The sequence below is a fragment of the Tiliqua scincoides genome, chromosome 8 (genome assembly GCF_035046505.1).
Source record: "Tiliqua scincoides isolate rTilSci1 chromosome 8, rTilSci1.hap2, whole genome shotgun sequence".
In the NCBI taxonomy this organism is placed as follows: Eukaryota; Metazoa; Chordata; class Lepidosauria; order Squamata; family Scincidae; genus Tiliqua; species Tiliqua scincoides.
The window spans coordinates 20,427,681-20,444,585 of NC_089828.1; the positions used below are offsets into that span (position 1 = coordinate 20,427,681).

At 44.8% G+C, this 16,905-nt stretch overlaps 1 protein-coding gene across 2 annotated transcripts in view; it reads right to left on the reverse strand.

The window, feature by feature from the left end:
- SCAPER (S-phase cyclin A associated protein in the ER) overlaps positions 1 to 11,446 on the reverse strand; it is a 183,024-nt gene extending 171,578 nt beyond the window's left edge. The window contains exons 1-5 of one of the 2 annotated variants that reach the window (XM_066635064.1): positions 11,335 to 11,402; positions 6,939 to 7,001; positions 3,579 to 3,654; positions 2,131 to 2,248; positions 931 to 1,001 (exon numbers count right to left, since the gene is read on the reverse strand). In XM_066635064.1, the coding sequence (XP_066491161.1) occupies positions 931 to 1,001; positions 2,131 to 2,248; positions 3,579 to 3,641 (252 nt within the window). In that variant the 5' untranslated portion in view covers positions 3,642 to 3,654; positions 6,939 to 7,001; positions 11,335 to 11,402. Of the gene's footprint in view, positions 1 to 930; positions 1,002 to 2,130; positions 2,249 to 3,578; positions 3,655 to 6,938; positions 7,002 to 11,334 lie in introns of both variants that reach the window. The other variant, XM_066635063.1, reaches the window with a different exon arrangement.
- Positions 11,447 to 16,905: the final 5,459 nt, after the last annotated feature.

A 16,905-nucleotide genomic window follows, 5' to 3' on the forward strand; every position in this document is an offset into this window, starting at 1 on the left:
CAAAAAGTTTGGACACCTCTGTGGTTAAACATACGTAACTATCCTATCTGCAAATATTCATTTATTTGATTCATTTCTATACCACTTTCAAATCAGGGTCTTTAAAAGCATTGCAACTACAATATAATCAGGTTGTGGCTCCTGATAGAACCTGCTGCAGCTTTAAGAACTACGAAATAGACTCCAGGAAAATGGCCACTAGGCTGTGCCAAAAGCTGACACTTTTATGGGCTCTACTCTTCAGGCATGGAGGCAGACTCACCATAAGCATGATGGTAATAGGTCTCAGTATACCTCTAGAGCTTGACAGAGCAACTTACAGCCCAATCTTGAGATGCCCATTGCGCCAGGATTGCCGCAGTGCCGAAACGATATGGGCTGCTGTAGAATCAAGAGCCTCCGTGTTGAGTTGTGCAGCCTGACATAGAGTTCAGGATCCAGTGGAGCTGAGCTCCACCAGTCCCCCCTTCCTCCCACCCCGCTCCCTCCCACTGGCAAGCCTCTTCCCCACTCTCTTCCCACACCCCACCTACCTCTCCACTGCGCAGTTGTCCGCAAGACCACTGAGTGGTGCTCAGCCAGTGCTAAGGACTCGCAAACGTGCTTTATGGCATGCTTGTGACAGTGTACACTGATGGTGAGCTGGCATGCACTGTTTAGGATTGGGCCCTTATTCTCTAAGAGCTATCCGTGGTGCTGCAACTTTAACAGTCTTGCCCATCAACAATTGTCTAGTCACTGTTTAGTCCAGGCATAGTCACTCTGGTTCAGGCATAACATATAGAGTATATTACCTCCATTGTAGAATATATTATTTGAGGCAGGGACCTGTCCTCTTACATTTTGCACATGCAGACTGGTGGTATGATAATGACACTATCTTGTAGTGATATAAAAAGAGCAATTCAAATGTAAAACTTGAACATATACCTGTTTGTTTGTTTTGTGTGTTCCCTGAGTTATTCTCTTAGATTTTCCTCCCCCTTGCCACTTAGGTTTTCCTGTAAAGAGACAAACTTATTTTAATCAGCACCAACGCTTTAATGCTTTCAATAAAATATAAATATTCTCTTCTTGACACATGCTGAGACAATGATGGCCCTGGGGCAGTCCATCTATAAGGCAAAGTGATGCAGACTGCATCAACAGCAGATTGGGGGGGGGGCTATGAGGGCAGATGATTGGTTCATTTTTTCACCACAAGTCTGCTGCTTCCATCACCTCCCTCCAGCCTGTTATGGGTGCAATCCCCACTGGTCTACCTGTTAAAAGCAAGCAGAAAGTGGATCACCCATCTTTTTCTGTAGCTCCAGGTGTGGTTTTTTTTTTCTAACACAGAAGAGCAGGACTTCTGGTTTTATTTACAGGTATCACATGAGCAAAGGAACTCCTTCATTCTGCATGGTTCCTTAATCAAATCAGAAGTCCTCGCAAACAAAGAAACCATACAAGGAGCACAGTCAGTGGTTGCTTCTTCTTTTCCTTTTTGTAATTGTGCAGAGTTGTCAGACCCAATGAAGTACTGTGTCACACCCCCATTAGTGGGCCCACCCATGAGGCCAACTGAGGTGGCAGGATTGACAGTTCTTCCAATCCTCCCTTTGTTTCCTGAAGTAAAAAAAAAAAAAAAAAGAGCAGAGGAGGAAGCATGCAGGAGAGGGGAGTGGTGGGCTGAAGTGGCAGAACAAACTCTTCCAGTGTGTCCAGGTGGGAGCACTGCATTTTGGGTTAAAAAAAAAATTGTTGCTCTTAGTGTGGGTACTCAGAAGAGCACTATGCTGTGGGGCACAATCTTCCCCAGGCTGGTAAGGCCTGGCACTGACAGTAGGCAATTGGCTCCTGGCACCTGCAAGCCATGGGAATATCTCCCAGCACTCGCTTACCCTCAACTGAACAATGAATGTCCGGAGCAACTCAGGAACTCCCATACACCACTGCTGCTTGCCCTGATCACCAAAAGGAGCAACTAAGATTAGCAATACCAAACCTGTCAGAGATTTATTGAGTTAGCAGAATACACAGGGATAAAACACACCTAAACTGGGAAGTTAAAAGAATTCAGAGCCATCAACCCACACTGGGCACAATTACTCCTTGAACCCAAATGGGACAAGGATCCTTAATGCATACCGTCATCCTCTTTGCTTTCTAGTGGTACACTCCATGCAATCAAATTCCTTGCTGTGCGACCTTCCTCAGCCACTATTTTCCTGACTTTGTCATGACTATTAGAGCGCTGGAAAGAAGCCTGAAAAAGAGAAATTGTTCCCTTAACAGTCTAATAATCCTGTTTATAGTTGCTCAGAAGTCAGTCCCACTTTCTTCGGAGGGGCTTACTCCCAAGTACATAAGACTGCAGGCTTAATCTTCATTTGCAAACATTACAAAGCAGTTATCCTCAGATACCAGAGAACAAAATTACAGAGTTTTTATAAAATTTTATGTGCTTAGAATGGTCTATACAAGAATATAAAGAGAGTCTTCTCTACAACTCTGTATTTCAAAACAACATTTCAGTCTTTAAAAAATGGGATGGGGTTGCCTGTTAAGCTGCTACTTTGTGATGACCTCAGAAATTTATGGCAATTTTTTAATGTGCTAATAATGAAGACCTACTGCTAGGGGTTGCATCAGGATGAACATGCCAAGCATTGGCCAAGGGCCCATGCCCATTAGACTGTCAACTGACCCCAAATCCTCAGTGCTGGTGGAACTGATAGCACCCAATAATTCATCAGAGGGTACCATGCAAAACCCAGTGCATGGCTTTAGCTCAGGACACCCAACCTGAGGCCAGCACTAGCCATACCTCAAGCACACTGTTGAAAATCTCTTCTGACAACAAGAGCTTGTAATAAAAGAATTGCAGACACCTCTGCCCACCCCCTATGCCATTATATTTATTTATAAATAAAGCAATATAATGGATCGAATGAAAAGCTATCTATGAATGGGACACGCAGGACTATTTTGAGAAATGGGTTATGTCAGAATGCCAGATGCAAGGGAGGGCACCAGGATGAGGTCTCTTATTATCTGGTGTGCTCCCTGGGGCATTTGGTGGGCCGCTGTGAGATACAGGAAGATGGACTAGATGGGCCTATGGCCTGATCCAGTGGGGCTGTTCTTATGTTCTTATTTATACAGTATTTTCTTTCACCTCAGATCATCTTCTAGCACCTTCACTAAAAGCTACAGTGTGCCATCTAGTGCCCTGAATAAAAATGAAAGAGGCATTCCTGAGCTGCTTTTGACACCATGTTTTGCTGTCACAAATACATCAAAGTAGAAACTGGGGCACTCTTACCCCATTCATCCAAACATGGCCCACCCACTTTCCGCCCTGCCCTGGTTGCTGCCACAGTCAAAAGATGAACCAATGAGCAGCAGCAACTGGCATGCAAAGCCACAAGTGCTAGCCCTTTACTGATGCCAGAGCAACTGAAGTGAAGCATAAACCAAGCGTCTCCTAGTTTGGTGGATTTGATCCAGTGCAGACAAGCTATCCCCAAGCAAAATTTCAGTTACCACAAAAATCAGGATATTGAAAACACTGCCACATTAGACATAAGACTTACCATCATGTTATAACTGTCTTCTACATCAGCAGACTCGCTTATCACATTTTTGGCTGACCCCATGAAGTCGTCATAGCTGTGTAATATAAAGATAAATATTTTAATATTTGAGTCACAAATTACAGGAGCTCTTTAAAGCAGAAAGCCAGGCAACATCTGCATCATGTTTCAAATTCAATGACAGGTTCTGCAAGCCCAGCAGATAATTCCTTAGGATGGGCATACCATTTGCTGTGCCAGCAGTGTGATGCTAGCATTGCAAGGACATTACTTTGGTGATGCAGACACAAACGTGTATAAACATCTTATTCATTGCTGACCAGGCTAGCAGAAAACCAAAATCAAAATGTTTTTCCTAAGATGTCTTAGGAAATAGTTTGATTTCAATACTATTTTTATTAATGTTAAGTGGCAGATTAATTCAAAGTGTATATATATATATATCAATTCTTAAATAGAAAGTGCCTGTGTTCATACCACTGGCAAAAACTGTAATTAATCCAGATGCCATTTACTAACAGAAAAAAAGATGGTGGGAAGGAACAAGGACAATATGTTGCTTTAAAGATTATTTGTACTTCTAAGCTTATTCTAAGCTCCAATTTCCAATTCAAGTACAAATTGTTCTATTATTTTGCCTAATTAGGACCCAATCCTATCCAACTTTCCAGCACCAGTGCAGTCGCAATGCAGCCCCGAGGTAAGGGAACAAATGTTCCCACACCTTGAGGAGGCCTCTGTGACTGCTTCCCCACCACAAGAAGCAGTACATACCCCACTGGCACAGCAGCACCAGCACTGGAAGACTGGATAGGATTGGGTCCTTAGTTGCTTCCTGAATGTGATAAGTTTTTTAAAATTTCCTTTCCTTGCCAATTTTATTAGAAAAAAAAAGATAAAATATCCCTTCTGATATCTGTTGACTATTATACATGAAGGATAGTAAAACCTTTTTGCTTACAGGAAAATTCACTCAGCTGATATTGAGTAGAGCACACTCTAAAATATATTTATAAATGGATCTACTTTTTATTTTCTTCTTTTAATCCTGCTTCTAGGATGAGACTAGGTTCATGAGAGTAGGTCCAAACTATCCTCTTTCTAGTGCAAGTGGATTCTACCATACTCTTTGTTCTCAGACCCTTAGATTCCAGAATCAGGTTTAAAAACCTAAGAATAAGGTTTAAAAAAACCAGATAAAATAAGCAAGGATATTGTCAAAATTGAATTTTATTTATGTTAACAATTTTCAAAAACGCAATAGATATAACATAACCATGGGTGTGAACATGGGCCAGAAATGCTGTTAAATCATGAAGTTTTCAAAGCGGAGAGTGCAATGAGCATTGGGGTTGTGGAGTATAAATTCTACATTGAAGGTAACTGGATTTTTTTGTTTTGACTCCTACCATATCCTTCCATAGTCCAATACAACTGTTTCACCTGGCCCTTAGTTTAGCAATACATACACACGCAATCAATTGGTAAATCTGATTAATTTATTGTTTGATTGATAACAGAATGCTAAATCCTTGTTCCGCTGGAGGGACAAAGCCCCCCACCCTGAAATTTTCTCTCCCTTGTTTTTAAGGTATGTATTTATATCCTTTAGCTTGGCTCAACTGAACGTTTTAGCTGAAACATATGACTTTGGGACAAAAAAACACAAGTGCGGTCTTAACTAGGTTTTTCCTCCACTCAGCCCATGAGTATACATACACATCCTCTGTTGAATTCACTAAGTACACCAGATAAAATAGGCTCATCTATGAAAGCCCATGCCATGAGGCTGATGAAGTTCATCAGGGAGGAGCAAGGAAAGCAGGAAGAATTCGCCACACACAGAGTGCATCTTATGCAGCATTGTCCTCATTACTAGTCCTCTTCTATCTAGTGGCAGGGACTGAGCCTTTAAGATGGCTCTAGGCAGTACCCTAAAAGCACCACCAGAACCAGCTGTTCCAGGCAGGGTGACCTGCCTAGGACGCCAACTTCATCTATCCTCCCAACTCCATTGCTCTTCCTGTCGCCTAGATTCAAATTCCGTGGAAAAGGGGAACAGAAGAAAGTGATGGGATAGTGTTGGAGATGCCCTAGTGCAGTGATTCCCAAACATTTCAGCAACAGGAACCACTTTTAAAAATGGCGCTCTATCAGGACTCACCTAGCTCTACGAGACTTTAAAAAAAGGTTTTACATCATCAGCTGCTCAAACCTCTGTTTTTGTCCTTTTAACTATGGTGGGGGGTGCCTTCTGGAGCATTTGTTAAGCTCCGCGTTCACTGGAATGGTACCATTCTGGTGGCCCTTTGCCTGGCCTGAGATAAAAGCCAAGGCAAACTCACAAGTAAACTCGCAGTGTGGTTAAGTTTGACTTTCCATAGGGCTCAACACATTTTTCACATCAGCTTGGAGGGGGGACTTCCTTCTCTAGTGTTTTGGGGAGCCTGCGCTCGTTGGATTGGGATCATTCTGGTGGCACTGCATTCCTCTTGGCCTGCCCTTTGAAGTGGACTGAGGCATGTTTGCCTACTCACAAGTAAACACACCCACACAGTTCAGTTTCACTCTCCATAGGGCCCAATACATTTTCCTTTTCAGCTATCAGCTTGACAGCTTCACGATCCACCAAATATTGAGTCACAACCCACTGGTGGATCCTGACCTATAGTTTGGAAAACACTGCTCTAGCCGCTAGTCCTGCCCACTATTCTTTCCGCCTCCACACTTCTACTTCTGCTCCATTCCTCTCTTCCTTTATGAATCCAGGAAGAATGGAGAAGCAGTGGCTGACACAGAATCATGAGGGGGGGTGGGGGAGAAGAATGGCACTCGGTACATCGCCTCAGGCATTGGGAAGTCTTGGGCTGGCCGTGGCTCATGGGCACCAGTACCATCTTATAGACCGCTTCCCAGCCCACAGAATCTCCAAGATGGTGCAAGATTCCCAGAGAGGTCAGTTTTTTCAATAACACTGCCCCAAAGAACTGCCCACTCTAGGAAGCTCAATGAGTGTACTCTAGAAGAATCTTCCCAGCTTCCAGAGAAGGAGAAAGAATGAGGAGATAGCCATGCAGCTGCCTCATGCAAGGGGTGGGCTTGCAGATGGTGACAGCTCTACTGGACCAAGAAGACAGTGCCTGCAGTAACCACCAAAAACATGCAGGGAGAAAGGGCAGAGGCTAACAATGGACAGTAGCAGAGGCTGACTGCAGTAGGAAGGAGGGTGCCATGCAGGGTCCTTTACCTCAGGCAGCAAAACATGTAAGTCTGCCTGTCATGCCACAATAAACTATACACACGTTGAGGCACCACAGGACTCTGTCTTTAGGAGAAACAGGAAAAAAGTACTATTCATACCATGAAAGGAAAAGTTATGTCCGTTATTGGCCTAAGTTTTAGTCTTGATAAACTGTGCAGTCACTTTTGGGAAAAGAAAAAAAAAGTTACAAAATGAAAACATTTAGCAGATACACAAACACTCCAATTCAGACGCATCAAGGAAGCATCACTTGAGCAGTAACTCAAAAAGCAAGGCCTCACACATTGTGATCCAAGCAAATAATTAGTGTATTTCTAGAAAAACGGGGATTGTGCAGTACAGAATCCCAGTAATACAATCATCAAAGCTTCAATAACCCTGCAAAGGATATCGTTATTCATTATTGCTTCCTATGAAAACTATCCTTAAATGTGCCAGAGGCCTTTGCAAAAATCAGACAGAATTCATATACACATTTTCAAGCGCTTCAAAGATGATTCAAGAATCATCTCCTGCTGCAGTTAACGCACAATGTCACCAGTCACAAAAGGAGCTTTCCTCTCTTTAAATGTCACTACTACAGCTTCAGTTACTGCCAAAGGAGATACTCCTACACTTGTGTAGAGTTTATTTTATTTATTTATTTAAAACATTTATAGCCCACCTTTCCCAGAGCTCAAGTTGGGTGCCCGACCATTATTATATGGTCCGTAGTGTGTACGACCTCTTCTTTTGCACTGCCTACCTGCTGACTTCACCACTGTTTCCTTTACCATTTCTCTTGTCTCATAATGTATGAGCACTTTCTAAGTGGGCAATATGCTTTACATGTTTTGTTTAGATGTAGCCTTTACAACAACCCTGTAAAGTAACTAAGGGTACAATCCTAACCCCTTATGTCAGTGCTTTCCAGCAATTTGAGGAGGCCTCCATGAGTGACACCCAACTGCAGGATGCAGCACATGTCCCATTGGCACAGCTATGCCAGTGCTGGAATGCACTGACATAAGGGGTTAGGATTGTGCCCAAGACTGCAATCCTAACTAACTTTCCAGTGCTGACATAAGAGCAATGCAACTCCCGAGGTAAGGGAACAAACACTGCTTTACCTTGAGGAGGCCTCCATGACTGTCCCCCAACTGCCGGATGCAGCACATGCCCCACCGGCACGGCTATGCCAGTGCTGGAAAGTTGGTTAGGATTGCACTCTAAGTATTATTATGCCCAAATTACAGCTGAGACTGTATGGTTTATGTTAGGTCACTTACACAGCCCAATCCCAACAGGGCTGCCCAAGTCACAATATACTAAGAGGGCCATACTGAAGTGCCCCAGAAGACACTTCCAGGGTGTTAAAATCTCTCTCTAAAACTACACTCTCACTTTCAGAGAATGGTTTAAAAAGGGTGATTTTCAAAAGCGTGCAGTCCTCTAAAAGAAAGGTGAGTGGAAGACTAAACGGGCTTGAGTCAGAATACATCTGTTCAAAGGTAACACAAAACACACTGAAAGGCAAATACAAAGTTACCTTCCTGCACAGCCATCAGTCAATTAAAACAGATCCAAGCAAATTTAAAACTAACCAATTCATTGTGTGGCATAAGTTTTCATGGATCAGAGTTGAAGTGGCTGTAGCCCATGAAAACCTCAGACAGTACAAATTTGTCAGATTTTAGGGTGCCTCAAGACCTTTGGTTCTTTTTTGCTGTGTCAAACACAAAGAATCCTTTGGAAATATGTCCCCAGCCCCTGATGGAATCTCCCAACAATTATCCAAATACCCTCGGGCAGCATCTGAAAGCTGAAAGCCTCCTTGAACTGAAAAAAGCAAGGAAAGGTTATGTAGTACCTGAATAAAAAACACACTGTGGCAGAGGCTTTTGTAGACTAGAGCTCACCATATAACACTGATAAACATGTTAGTGTCTAGGGTGCCACAGGGCTCTTTGTAGTTTTATTGCAGTAACAGAACAACATGCTGCCTGCATCTCTGAAACCTGCATTTAAACAACACTAGTGGGTTTTTCATATATGTGCACTAAGAATGGGTGCAGAGGCTGAGCCAGAATATATACATATTTTACCTTTTCCACACGATTTTGATACTTGACATGCTTTCTCTGGTTGTCTGATTGTAATTCTACATGGATATTTTGCTTTCTGGTTTGTTTTTCCAGTTTGTTTTACCACATCATTGACAAGTTTCCTCCACTACAGTGATTTCCATTTGTTCAAGTGACATTTGACAGGGAAGTCACACCAATATGTTATATGTGAAAATAATGTGTTATGAAAGCAATCCTGGAGATTTTTTTTTTATAAAACAAGATCTCTTTGGCTAAGTGACACTGCATCATGTTGAAAAGTAGGGGACAGAAAATAAAGGTTTCGTCAAGAGTTTGGTAACCCTAGTTCAGAAGCAGACCTGAATTCTCCAAATGTCTGAGTGCATTTTCAAACAGAGGACAACCACAGAGGATGTCTCAAGGGAGTCCATTCCAGCACAGCAACTGAATGATTGCTTTTGCTCTCAAAGCCAAAAAAACTCAAGCTAATTGGGTGAGAGACACTTTTTCAAGTGGGTGCGCCTCTTTTATTAAGTAGGAGGAGAGTAACCGGCCCTACTTATCGAAACAGTGTCCTGTCTACTGGTGTTCTTCCACATCTTTTTAGATTGTGAGCCCTTTTGGGACAGGGAGCCATTAGTTATTTGATTTTCTCCATAAAATGCTTTGTGAACTTTTTGTTGAAAAACAATATATAAATACTGTTGCTGTTGTTGTTAACAACAACAACAACAACAACAACTCCTGTGAAGTCTGTGGAACTCCTTCCAGCAGAATGTGGTGATGGTATCTGGCCTAGATGCCTTTAAAGGGAGACTTGGACAAATTTATGGAGGAAAGGTGCAACCTCCTGGTTTTAGAAGTAGGCTAGCTCAGTATGCAAGATGCCAAGGAATGGCACCAGGATGCAGGTCTCTTGTGTGCTCCTGGAGGCATCTGGTGGCCACTGTGAGATGCAGGAAGCTGAACTGGATGGGTCTTTGGCCTGATCCAGCAGGGCTTATGTTCTGGCCAGCTCTCCTTTCCCTCCTGAGCCAGGGCAGTTGTATATCTATCCATTCAATCTGTACGTCGATGCAGTGGATGGATAGAGGGATGTTCTTTTTCCTCTCACACAACACCAGAACCAGAGGATATCCACTAAAATGGAAGGTCGGGAGAGTCAGGACAGAAACAAGAAAATATTTCTTTACCCAGCATGTATTTGATCTGTGGAACTCCTTGCCACAGGATGTGGTGATGGCATCTGGCCTAGATACCTTTAAAAGGGAATTAGACAAATTTCTGGAGGAAAAGTCCATCACAGATTACTAGCCATGATGGATATGTGCAACCTCCTGGTTTTAGAAGTGGGCTACAACTGAATATCAGGTGCAAGGGAGAGCCCCAGGATGCAGGTGTCTTGTTGTCTTGTGTGCTCCATGAGGCACCTGGTGGGCCACTGTGAGATACAGGAAGCAGGATTAGGTGGGCCTGATCCAGAGAGGCTCTTCTTATGGGAGATCCAATCATAAAGCTATAATCTCCTCTAGTTATTATGCTGGGAATTATGTGTATAGAGGGATGTTCTTTCCCTGTCACACAACACCAGAATGAGCGAACGTCCACTAAAAAGGAGAGTGAGAACAGACCAAAGAACGTATTTCTTTACCCAGCATGTCACTGCTCTGTGGAACTCCTTGCCACAGGATGTGGTGGCGTCACCTGGCCTACATGCCTTGGGATGGAGAGGGTGGACGGAGGGATGTTCTTTCGCTCACACACCACACTAGAACCAGAGGGCAGCCCCTAACATGGAGTGTCAGGAGAGTGAGGACAGACCAAAGAAAATGTTTCTTTACCCAGTGTGCCATTAGCCTGTGGAACTCCATGCCACAGGGTGTGGTAATGTCACCTGGCCTACATGCCTTGGGATGGAGAGAAGCTCTTCCCTCTCACACCACAGCAGAACCAGGGGGCAGCCCCTAACATGGAGTGTTGGGAGCGTGAGGACAACGTGCTGTCAGCCTGTGGAACTCCTGGCCACTCCAGAGGACTGGAGCCTTCCTGGAGGAAAGGCCCATCACAAGGTGCAGCCGTGACGGTGTGCGCAGCCTCTGGTTCCAGAGGTGGCTGCCTCAGGGCCAGGGAGGCGCCAGGCGCAGGTCCTGCGGGCTCCCGGGGCCAGGGGCTGGAGCGGGCGGGGCTACGGCCCGACCCAGCGGCTCCAAGCTGAGGCCAGAGCTCTCCCCCGAGGCGACCCCAGAGCAGCGCCGTCGCCTGCCGCTCCCGCCTCGCCGGCGCAGGTGCTGGAGGGAGGGCGAGGGAGCTCCCTGCCCGGCCTCTGAGGCTGCCCTGAGAGGAGGGACCGGCCCGCCGCCATCTTGCTCCCCGGCCCCCGCTCGCCCCTCCCTCCGCACCGCGAGCGCAAGGAGCGACTGACACTCACACTCTCCTCCTGGCAGCGCTGTTCCGCTTACGTGCGTCCCCCCGCCGCTGTGACGTCATCTCGTCTCGCCGGTAGCCGGTGCGGCGGCTGAAACCGCTCTCTGGAGCCAGTTTCCCGCTAGATCTTTACCGCGCATGCTCGGTCCGCTTTGCGCATGCTCAATAGCCGCCGCCGAAGCCCCGGCCGCCTCTCTTTGCCCTCACCCAGAGATCTAAAGGGTCCCGGCCAATTACTACAGAGCATGCGCAGTTAATCCTGCTCTGTAGTGGTGACTGCAGTACCTGTATATATATGTGTGTGTGTGTGTGTGTGTGTGTATATATATATATACAGGGCTTTTTTTCTAATGGAACACGGGGACAGAGTTCCAGCACCTTTTTGCAGGGGCCCCTCCCCTTTGGAGGCATTCCAGGAGGGGGGGAGCAAAATAGAGGCATTCGCTGGGTGGGTGCTGGGGGGTTCTGGGTGGGCGGGCTCCTGGCCCCTGCCTGACCACACAACGACTCCCTCCTGCCCCTATCTCCAAGCTCTTGCCTGAGCTCAGCCAGCCTCCCCTCCCCCCGCGCTCTGCTTCCCAGGAGGAGGACAGACAGACAGACAGACAGACAGGGAGACGGGCTGCGGCACCCACGGAACGCCCAGGTACTGGCTTGGCAGAGGAGGAAGGGAAGGAAACTGGCTGGTGCAGCCCCGTGCCAATCTGCAGCACGAGCCTAGGCGTGTCTACTCAGAAGTATGTCTCATTGTGTTCAATGGGGCTTGCTCCTGGTAAAGTGTCATAGCCTTGCAGTCTGAGTAGACAGGCAAAGGAAGGGCTCTGTGGCTGCAGTCCTCTCCACACTTTCCTGGGAGGAAGCCCCACTGCCTCTAGTGGGACTGACTTCTGAGTAGACAGGCAGAGGAGGGGCTCTGAGGCTGCAGTCCTCTCCACATTTTCCTGGGAGGAAGCCCCACTGCCTCTAGTGGGACTGACTTCTGAGTAGACAGGCACAGGATTGGGCCCTGAGGCTGCCATCCTATCCACAGTAAGCCCCATTCACTAAAGTGGACTTCTGAGTAGACATGCATAGGATTGGGGTCTTAGGCTGCAATCCTAGGCACTTTCCTGGGAGTAAGCTCCATTGACTAGAATGAGACTTACTTCAGAGTAGACATACCTAGGATTGGGCTCTTAATCCTGGCAGAGATATATATGCTAAGGGCAGGTGAAAAGGGATTCCACGTGTGTACAACATGCTGTACATTGCCAGAGATCCTCCTCATCCTTCCCCCACAAGCATGCCCTCCGCCAGCCAGCGTTTGCAGCTCCTCTCCAGCAATGCACAGCAGCTGCTCAGGGCAGCAGAGGACATACAATTGCATGCCAAGCGCCTTCCCAAAGACACAGAGTATTCTGATACCTGAATTAAACCATATTTAATCGCTTGTTTGCAAACATAGCTGTTTCTATGTGCACCTAAGGACCCCTCTCGTGTAAGAATTCCTTTTTTGTTCTTACTTCCACAGTTGCTTAGAGTAATTTTACTACATGGAACTCATGTAAGCCATTTTTCGGAATGCATTCACTGCTTCCTCTGCTCGAAGTAGTGCCGCACTACATACTACACGCTACAAGTGCGCCTGTACAGTATTTTTCCCCATGTGTAGAAAAAATAGCTAGGGGGAAGGGGATGTGGAGATTGACAGCCCAATCTTATGCATGTCTACTCAGAAGTAAGTTCTTCTTTAGGGGGGAAGCACATAAAAATATTTTATTTCTCCAATAATAAATAAATAAATAAATAAAAAGATTAACAAGTTGTGAGTTCCTGCACCTTTTTATTTACAAAAAAAGCACTGTATATATACACACACACACACACATATCTATGTATATATATTTGTGTATATATATATGTGTGTAGATGTGATCTACACACACATATCTATATGTGTGTAGATCACATCTACACACATATATATATACACAAATACATACATATAGAGACATATATAAATACACATGTACACATACACACACATATACAGTCACACACATGTATACATATGTGCACACATATATACAGACACACATGTATACATATGCATGCACACATATATACACATACACACACATGTATACGTATATATACATACACATTTACATGCATACACATATTCTTGGCATCCTTCAGTCTCCAAAGACTATGGTGTCACACTCTGAATGGTGGTTCTAGAACAGTGTCCTCTCCAGTGCGCCAAGCAGAGTATAATATTGTATATATATACTGTATGTTTCTGTATGTTATTTCCCCTGGGGGCTGGGGATAAGAATAGACCCTCAGTTTGTACTAAACAGCCACTGGGTAGATGGGACTCCTTAGCCTGGGAAGGCAGCTCATCTGAGAGAAGGAAAACTCTGATCCCATATCTCCACTGCCTTGTGGCTACATCCAGTTATGGAAAAGGCTTCAGGAGTCAACCTCGAGGCAAAATCCGGAGCCAGAGTCCCTGAGGCAGTTCATGGCTGAACACAGTTACGTTCTGGCAACTCCTGCGACGCTGCTGGAACCAACCATATTGGCCTCTGCCTTTCCGTTGGACCATTTCAGCAACATGGAGAGGGGGGATTTGCTGCATGGGCAACAGTCTATCCTCCATATCTACTTTACCCAGGCTTCACGCACTGGAGAGGACACTCTGTTCCAGAACCACCATTCAGAGCGTGACACCATAGTCTTCCTAGACTGAAGGATGCCATTCAGAGCAGGACAAGAAAAAATAAAAACAGCCAGTTGATAGCCCAATCCTATCCAAACTTTCCTAGGAGTAAGCCCCATTGACTCAAATGGGACTGACTTCTGAGTAGACATACATAGGATTGGGCTGTAAGTCAAGCCTAAATCAAATCTACTTCCCTATAGTTTCAACTTTCTCATTCTCCTAACATCCAGAGATACCACAGTCCCAGAACTGTCTTCCAGGACTCCCTGTGCAGCGCCTTCTAGTCTCAGTACAGCACAGGCCACTCTTCCATGAAAAACAGAACCACTGCCTCAAAGAGCAGTGGATCCTGGTCCAGTGATTGCTGAACAACCATTTCCTCTCCACCACCAAGAGAAGAAGGCCTGTCTGGCAGTAGCAGTTAGCACCTACCTAGATGGGCATAGCACCTAGCAACTAGCATCCACTCCCAGTTCCTCTTACCACTGGGTTTAAATTAGGTTGCTTGCCATCACTGAAGGCCAGGAATAACAAGATGGATGGATGTTACTTTGGGGGAACTCCCCTCCCAGAATAATGGAGAGCCTCTAAATCCTTGGAGGCCTTCTTAAAAGCCAGACAGTAGTAAAGGCGGCAGTCTAAAGAAACAGGGTAAGCATTCCCTCCCAAAAGAATTGCAACCAGACATTAAAATACTAACAATATTAACCATCACAAAGGCTCATTAAAAAACTAAAAGCATTAAAACAAAAAGGGGGTCAAGTAAAAAGCAAAAATAAGGCATTTGAGGACTCACAGAAAAGCAAAGGATGGGATAGACCGGGGTGTCAAACATAAGGCCCAGGGGCCGGATGCGGCCCCCCAAAGCTTTTTATCTGGCCCTCAGGCTCTCAGCTGGTGAGATGTTAAAGCTGAAATGGCGGCACACATGAAAATTGGGCTTTCCCAAATCTTGAAATATGCTCAAGATTTGTGTACTTTATCTTCTGTCATTTGCAGTTAATGAGTTTCTATATGAGAACAGGGTCTGATTTCTGGCCATTAGCTGCTTAATGATGTCACTTTCTGCTTAATGACATCACTTCTGGCCCTCAGCTGGAGCCCTGAATGCTAACTTTGGCCCTCTGTATGAAATGAGTTTGACACCCCTGGGTTAGATGGATGAGTTTGACAAAGGATTAAAGGGCAAGTTGAAAATACAATAAACCCCAAATATAGCAAACTGATGCAGCGATCCTAAACACACTTTCCTGAGAGTAAGTTCCATTGAACAAAATAGAACTTACTTCTGAGTAGACCTGGATAGGATTGTGCCCTAAGTCCTTTCTCTAACCTAGGTGCACATACTAGTCCAAGACCTTGGGCCTTACATCCACATGAAGCCAGCATCCAGTGGCCAGCATCCATTGCCCATGTGTGGATGAGTGACCAGAGCAAATGTACATAGGGGTTTGTGTGATGCTTTTTATAGCCTGTAACATTAACCAAGTTTTACTTGTGGGGCTGGATACAGGAGAGAGGGGGTTCAGGTTTTTGAAATAATACAAAAAAGTCTGTAAAATCTAATAGATGGAGAAAAAAATGGGACAGAGAAGGACACTATATACAATAAGCAGTGATACCTTCATCTCTCTGAAAAATACTATAATTGCCTCCAAAGGCAATTGGATTGGGTGTCAAGAAGCAGCTGGATGTCAAGAAACAGCCAGTTTAATCTGCAAGGTTATCCTTGCTTATCAGACATGGTTTCAAGCTGGACTGGGCTAGTAGTCATTTTGTCTAACCATAGGAGTGGGCTGCCTGAACTCCCATCTCTAACTATGAAAATTGTAGCTATGATCTGTTGTTGTGGGGGAGGGAATGCAGTTTACCTGTAGGTCTTTTTATAGAGGTCACAAAGATCTGGAACTGACCTTGTAATCATTGTGTCAGAAAGCCATTCTACACCTGTCCCTTTGACCATCAAAATAAGGGACCAACCTCAAGGACTCAATCCTGTTCAACTTTCTAATGCTGATACAACCTTGCTAACAGGATGGGCACTGCATCTTGCAATGGGGGTGCAGTCACAGGGCCCAATCCTATCCAATTTTCCAGTGCAGTTGTTCCAATGGGGTGTGCACTGCATCCTTTGGTGGGGAGGCAGTCACAGAGGCCTCTTCAAGGTAAGAGAATATTTGTTGAACCCTGAGGCTCAACTGCAGCTGCACAAGTGCTGGAATGTTGGATGGGATTGGGCCCATAAAGGCCTCCTCAAGGTAATGGAAGATTTGTTCCTTTACCTTGGGGATGCATAGGAACTAGAAAGTTGAATACAATTGGGTCCTCAGCTGATTGATCAGTCACATTGACTGAAAACCTCTTTAGACAACTAAAACAACACCCCAATCAAAGAGGTAACGAATGTTCTTTAAAAAAAGTTAATTATTTTAACACATGTACTCATAAAAACAACAGATAGGCACTGCCTCAGAAGAGGTCTTCTCCTTTCACAGGAATGCAGAAAGAAGATGTGTGTTAAAATGGTGCCTGCTATAATATACATGCACAATCTACATATGAAGGGTACTTTTTTCCTTTTTCAAAACTATTGTTTTATATGCAAATTCATGCAGATTTACAACCCAATCCTATGCATGTCTACTCAGAAGTAAATCCTGTTAGATTCAATGGGACTTACTCCCAGTGTTATGCACTTATTTTGTGTGGATAAGATTGGGCTGCTAGATTATTAATGTATTTATTAAAACTCAGTTAATGAACTGGTAAAGGTTTCTTTAATCAATTCTAGCCCTAATCACAACTAAGTGCCATGTTTTCTAGTAAAAGGAAATGAGAGCACATTTGATCCAAGCCCATTATTTAGAC